The sequence below is a fragment of the Vanellus vanellus genome (genome assembly GCF_965231255.1).
Source record: "Vanellus vanellus genome assembly, chromosome: 20".
NCBI lineage: Eukaryota > Metazoa > Chordata > Aves > Charadriiformes > Charadriidae > Vanellus > Vanellus vanellus.
In genome coordinates, this window is record NC_138925.1 from 5,673,516 (window position 1) to 5,680,641 (window position 7,126).

Consider the following 7,126-nt stretch of genomic DNA (forward strand, 5'->3'; position numbering starts at 1 on the left):
CTGTCTTCTAGCCTGAGAATTTAAAAAAAAAAAAAATTGCAAAAAAAATTGGCAGGTACTTAATTTAACAAGTCTCCCATAGTGCCTGCGAGGTAGTTAAATGCTAGTAACCACAAAGGCCCGACAGGGAAAACCGAGGCACTTCAAGGTGAGGTAATTTGTCCAAAATCACAGTCAGAATCGCCAGCAGAGCCAGAAATGCTGCACCGGGCTCTTGGCTCCCACTCAGCTCTGAACACTGAGCTGAGCTCCTTTCTAGGCTCAAATGTCAGAGGCACTGCAGGCCACAGATTTCCCAGAAGGTTAGAGGAGTCTGTCAGAGATGAAGCTGCTGCTGGCAACAGGAAAACATGGACGTTGTGCAGTAAAATCCAGGCTGTAAGGGCCATGCAGACAAGGGAGGAAGGACACTGTGAAGACATCACCCAAGCAGAGCTTCGTAATCCACATACCACACCAGCTGTCCGGAGCTGGGGCTGACGCCCGAGATAGGCCATTTCCTTGGCTCATGGCCCACTCTGCTGAGCAGGGTGGTGATGTCGTGCTTGCCCTTCCCCAAAACCAGGACAAACACCTGCCTGGCCTTGTTGATGAGGGGTAGGCTAAGGCTCATCCTTTGGTGAGGTTTGACAGGGCTTTCAGTCATCACCACAGTCTGAGCCCCCTCCAAGCCATTTTCAGAGTGGGGGAAGAGCGAGGCAGTGTGCCCATCAGTGCCCACCCCCAGCAGCACCAGGTCAAAGCTGGCATTGGCCACCAGGGCCATGATCTCCTTGGCATACAGCTCCGTGCCTCTGTCTTCTTCCACACAGAGCCGCTGGTTCAGGTGCACAGGCATGGGGTGGACGTTGAAGTAGGGCACCCTGACACTCTGGAGAAGGTGGTTATGCAAGCTGAAGAAGTTGGACTCGGTGTCAGTGAGAGGGACACAGCGTTCATCTACCAGCCAGATGTGGGTGTGCTTCCATGGGAAGGCATAGTGGTGTCTTGCTAGCCGCTGGAATAGGACCACTGGGCTCGAGCCACCTGAGAGGGCCAGGTGGAACTGCCCAGAGTGTGCCACAGTCCTGCTTGCTGTCTTCTCGATGTCAGAAGCCAGCAGGGAAATAAGATCCTCAGACCACGCTGAGACCAGGGGACTTTGCCGAAATTTGGACTGGATCGTCCTGAAATCACTTGGCATCAGCTTGTTGGGGTTCAGTAGTTCCACTGGCTCTGCCAGTGTGAATGCCACTTCTCCGCTCACCATCTCAAAGTCTAAGAGGTGCTGGTTCTCCACGCCCCCAGGGTAGAGACGCAGGGGCTGGTGGGAAATGCTATCCAGCAGCGGTGTCCAGAACCCCCAGGAGGCCAGCAGGTTCTCAGTGGTAATGAAGAAGTCCTTCCTGGCATGGTAGATGTTGGAGATGAGGACAGAATATGCATCTCTCTCTTTTACAGGGCTGTACACATAGTAATCAGACAATGGTTGTCCAAAAATGTGCAGGTCTGACTGACCCACTGCTTCTCTCCAACTGCCTTCTGGCATGACAGGCCTGAAAAGGTTCCTGCTCACCAGCACTGCAGGGGTGTTGAGTGTGCCGTGCCCAATGTAGAAGATGATCTGCTTGGCTTTGCACTGGCTGTGCCCTGCATCCCTCAGAGTCTCGCTCTGAGTGCAGTAGGCCCGGTTCTTGAAGAGAACACGGACATAACCTACCCGTTCATCCAGAGCTTTCCCAGAAGTGAGGAGGAAAGGGACCCCTTCCCAACGCAGGTTGTCACTGTGAATCAGCACACCTGAAATGATATTGATCTCAGCTACCAAATGAAAACTGAACAGAGGGCAGATTTGAGGGGATCTCTATCACCTCCCCATCATTCTCCTTCCTTAGCTCCCAGAAATCTTGGCATCCACTGTGTCTCTTGCTCTGCATTCAGCCCTTTCACGACATCACTGGACTAACTGCTCTCCAGCTACCCTGCTGTGCTTCCTCCCAGCTATCCTACTTGATTAGCCTCCTTTCATCTTGCAGGAAACCAGTTTCTGAGCACAAATATCATTCAGACAAATTCTTTAATGTTCAGAAGACACAGCATGGCCAGAGATGGCCTTGTGGTCTACTACTCACACGGAACTGCCAATGCTTTACCCCTCAGATGCAGAGAGCAACTCAACCTTATGAAAAGGCGAAGGAGTTTGCAGGCCACTTCTAAAAATAACACAGAGATCTTATCAAGAATAATGGGACTTAGTGCTTATGCAATGCTTCCCATTCACTGGATTCTTTGTTAACTAACATGATAACAGTATTCTCTTGTTACAGCTCCCAGTGGCCATGTTGGTGGATTCCTGGAGACATCCCTGTGCCAGCAGTGAGGTCCAGAGTCACGGAGCTGGTATCAGCATGCAAGGACTCACATCTCCTGCTCTCCTCAGCTCTAGACTACTCCCCTCTCCAGGGCCCAGACCAAACTCTCACCTGCAAAGGTTGGTGTTGTGCTGATGTAGTCTCGCGACTTCTGCAGTTCCTCCTGTACTTGGCTGGCATATGCTTCATACTGACCCAACACAGCACTGTTTTTCTCCAGGCCCCGCAAGGACTGGAAGGCCTGCAGCTTGCACTGCAAAACCTCTTCAGCCCTGCTCACGTTGGCTGGGAGCTCCATGGTCAGGAACATCAGGGCCTCCGTAAGGTGGTTCTGCAGCACGTCCCGGATGACTCCATACTGTTCGTAGAAGCTGGTGCGGCCTGAGGACAAAGAGGAGGTAAGATGCTGGTAAAGTGATGTGGTTTTCTTGCAGCCTTGCCCTCTGCATGTATAATGTGTGTGCCAAGGAGAACAAAGAGCACAAGCCCTGATTGATTTGGACCAAGCTCCTCTTCTCCTGGCCCAACAATTAACTTGAAGCTATCAAGCTGAGAGAAGTTGTGGATGTCCCATCACTGGACATGTTCAAGGTCTGGTTGGATGGGGCTTTGAGCAACCTGACCCAGTGAAAGATGTCTCTGCCCATGGAAGAGGGATTGGACTAGATGATCTTCAAAGGTCCTTTTCATCCCAAACCATTCTACAATTCTATGATTCGAAGCCTTTCCTCTCCCTCCAGAGGGGCTTCCTAAGCGTCTCTGCTACTAAAATAAAGATAAAAGGTTCCCATGGGACTGCTTGTCCTCCGCAGAGCCAGACACAGCCCTCCTTTTGGGTGCTTACAGGGACTAAACCCAGCGGGAGTAATGCTCTTGCCTGATACTTCCAGAGCAGAAGGCAGCTTTGCTTTCTTGGACTGCTTGTGCTTTCAGAAGCTGCAGTCAGTGACTGGCAGCAATATCCAGCTCAAACCTCCCACATACAGCACGATGCCGGACCCCTGTATACCCCTCACCATGACAGTCCTGTCCCACAGGTCACAGCACCTGGGCCTGGGACTCCACAACACGCGCAGTTCTACGCAAAAGCTTTGACAGGGTAGCTGGAAAGCAGGGTCACAGCAGGGACCCCAGCAGCTCTGTAGCTACACACCAGGTCCCCAGAACAGCTGAAGCTGGGCCGTGGCAATGAGCACGGCCTTCACTGCCTCTTTTCCCCTGGTTTTCATGTCCTCAGAAGGCTCTGGCTGAGCCATGCCCTTGAGAGACAAAATTTCATGCACGAAGCCCTGCTTCTCTTTCCCTGCCTGACTGCTCGTGCAGGTGGGAACAGGGGGAGAAGGACAACGCACTTATAAAGAAAGGGACTTAAACAGACGCCTTTCTGTGGTCCATCAGCAGCAGGCTGCACACTGCAGACTACATCACAGCCATAGGCTTCCCCTATTGATTGATATATTTATCTCCCTTGCTCTAATCCAAAGGCACATTCATTAACGTAATCAATGCTGCAGACTTGCTGGGAGCCAGGCTGCCAGCTGAAGCCGCACAGGGGAAAAAAAGACCTCAAATGAAAAATTACAAAGTTGTTCAGAGCAGGGAGGGTACAGGGTGTAACTGGGGGTATGCACAGACAACACCGTTCTCCCTAAATCTCTCTGCAGTGCATCCCCCTCCCACAAACAGGCCCAGGTGAGGCCTGAGCTGCCAAACCAAATATTACTCCAAGTTTGATAAAGTTGCATTAATTGAGTTTGTGGTGACTGAGGAAGGAAGGGAGGGAGGGAGGGAAGGAAAGAGGGAGATAGAAGAGGAGGTAAAGCGAGTGGAGAAGCAATCCTGATGTTGCAGAACTGAGGGCGCCTGACATCCCCAGAAGTGCTGCGGGTGGCAGTCCAGCCCAGAGTGCTTTATGCTGAGCACTGCAGAGCGGCTGCTGCAGCATTGCAGGGAGGGATTGCAGCCGTGTCCTTCAGCAGGAGACCCATGCTAGCAACTCCGGGCTTGGATTTTCTCTCTGCAATGCTCTTTCTTACTACAGAGGGGAAGGGAAAGAAACACAGACAGACCTAGGTACCTGGACTGACACCCAGTAGCTGATATGAGTAACATCCAGGCAAAAGATGCAAAAGCATCTTGCAAAGAATAATGCAAATGTATAATCAGTGTGAGCTCGGTAGCTAACAGGACAGGAATACAAAAGGGTTGTTGTTACCACCACCACGTTATTGCAGCACTGAACTGAAGTGGCCTTAGATTGCATCAATTCCAAATCCAGTGCCTTTTACCAAGATTTGGGATAGAAAGCTAGGTGCAATACCCCCAGAGCTCTGCAGCACAAAAAGGTGGGGGATTCTGTCCCAGCTCCCGCCTGAACTGCAATGGGAATCTTTTCTTGGAAGCAGCAGCGCTACCTGGATGTGAGTCAGTCCCTAGCATAAGAAGTGTAAGACCGTCCCTCTCAGCTCTTTTTCCTTTCTGCACCAGCAGTACCTCAAGGGCCACTTTCACATTATTAATGAACCCGCCAGTTCTCCTTCTCACTCATCGCCCTAGCTCTGCACACTCGCCTCACCAACCTTTAGCATCCACAGTCTCTTTCAAGACAATCTCCACTCTTTCCACATGATGTCGGTTCCAAATTGGATCCAGAAACTGTCGGTTCTGATCTCGAAAAGGCAGGATATGGGCTACAGCCTGTGAAGGGAAAAATCAAAGAAAAACTCACCACAGATTTCCACAGCATCTCTGCCTCACTGCCTCATCCAGCGCTGGGATGTGGCCAGCTCTGGGGTACCAGCAGACATACCACACAGCAGAGAGCAGAGTGGGTCAGAGAAGAGAAAATCAGCAAGAGAGCCTGCAGTGATGCACAACGGGGTCTCCAATGACTGTACAGAGCAGACATTAAAGGTCTTTCTGAGGCGTTTTGAGGTTTCATGTGAAAAAGGCTGAACTACAAACTGCAGGGCACTCAGTTTATATCTGTCAAAGAACAGAGGGCTGAGTCAGACCATCCTGGGACTAACATACAGTTCCAAAGTGCTGAAATACATCAGATCAGATGCTTACACCGCTAAAGCCATCTGCTCTTTTTGGGAGGAAAAAAAAAGAAAAAAAAGAAAATAAATAAAAAAAGAGAAGAAATCCCCCCTCTTAGTAGAGATGCTCTCCTTGCAGCTGGACATGCAACCTTCTGAGTAAAATCTGGCCACAGTGCCACGGCTGGAACAGGCTCCTTTCAAAATGTGGCATCACATTCCCCTAAAACAAGGAGGCATGTCCTTGAACACATTCCCTCTGGCACAATGCAGCTCCACATCCTGAGCTGTCCCTGCAGGAGCCAGTCCTCCATGCCCCAAGTGGAGCACAGGGCAGGAAGAAACCTTCTCCTAAGCATCCCGCATAACCAACATCCCATCAGCTCCATATCATATCAAATTAAAAACTGCTTCTGGAAGCCATGGCTAAGCAGAGAGGCCTGTGTGTAATGAGATGGGAGAATTGTGAGAGGGAAAGGGCATTGCTTATTCAGCGAAATCAAAGCTGTGACCTTGGTGAAAGACCAGATGAATTCTGCATCTCTCTTTCATGCATGCACACAGTTCACCCCTACACCCTGGCTTCCCTCTGGAGAAGAGACCCTCCATCACTCCAAGGGGAGAAAGCCCTGCTTTGGTCTGCACATGTCTCTGCTCAATAAGAGCAGCAGCACAGTACAGCACAAGAATAACAGTACAGGACTCCATATGGAGGCTTGGGACCACACTCAGTGGCTCTGAGAGGGGAACAAACCTCTCATTAGATGTAGAGCTGACATCCAACACTCCCCCAGCCACTGTGTCCCTCAACCTGGCAAGGGGCTGCACATTGCAAGCTGCTCACCTGTTTGCCAAGGTAATGGTCCACCCGGTACATCTCCTCTTCCCTGAAGAAGCTTGTCAGCTCTGCAGCCAGCTGCTGGGCTGACTCCAGGTCATGGCCAAAAGGCTTCTCCAGCACCACACGCAGCCAGGCTCCTGGAGGTGGTCTGCAGCTGCTGTTGATGTGGCGGGCAATCTCTGTGTAGGCAAATGGTGGTACTGAGAAGTAGAAGATCCTTCCAGCTTCCTTCAGCCCCTCCTGGTGAAGCAGCGTCTCAATCTCTCTGTTCAGCATAGTGTAGTTTTCGGCAGTCTTCAGCTGGTGGTATTGGCTCAGCTTCAGGAATTGGTCCTTGAGGACAGCACACCTGTTGGGAGACTCATCGGGGGGACAGGCCAGCTTCTTCAGCACGTCAAACATCAGCCTCTGCCCTGGCTCCAGAGCTGTCAGTGCAGCCCCGTGGAAAGTGAAGCTGTGGCCACTGCTCACTTGGTCCATGTACAGTTGGAATAGACCCTGCCACAAATACTTCTTGGCCAAATCACCTGTGGCTCCCAGCAAGACCACTGAGATGTGGCCTTGGGACACCTCAGCCAGTGATGGCAAGGCTCCCATGAACAACACTGTACACAGGACTCTTTTCAGCATCTTGGGAGTGAAGAGGTAGACCCAGGAACACTAGAGGACAGGATTAAAAAAGGAAAATCTGTCAATCCATGTTGTAACACTGCAAAACACAATGCAAGGTAGCTGTTGAAGAGCCAGGGACTTCCGCCTGGATCCTCCACCCAACAGTCTATCCTCCCCTCCATGATTTAAATCATGGTAGTAAGTGGGGCTCTTGAAAAGACTGCAGCCTCCTTGTGCAAACTAAGAAGTGGAAGACAGTGCGTGCTGAAGGCCTTTCGGTA

General features: G+C 51.1%; 1 protein-coding gene across 1 annotated transcript; it reads right to left on the minus strand.

The window, feature by feature from the left end:
- Positions 1 to 303: 303 nt before the first annotated feature.
- On the minus strand, positions 304 to 6,863 carry H6PD (hexose-6-phosphate dehydrogenase/glucose 1-dehydrogenase; the record flags this gene model as incomplete). The annotated part of the gene is made up of 4 exons (XM_082493654.1): positions 304 to 1,779; positions 2,463 to 2,732; positions 4,931 to 5,048; positions 6,237 to 6,863. The coding sequence occupies 4 exons, from the start codon at positions 6,861 to 6,863 to the stop codon at positions 422 to 424; spliced, it is 2,373 nt and encodes a 790-aa protein (XP_082349780.1). The 3' UTR covers positions 304 to 421.
- Between the last annotated feature and the right edge of the window lie 263 nt (positions 6,864 to 7,126).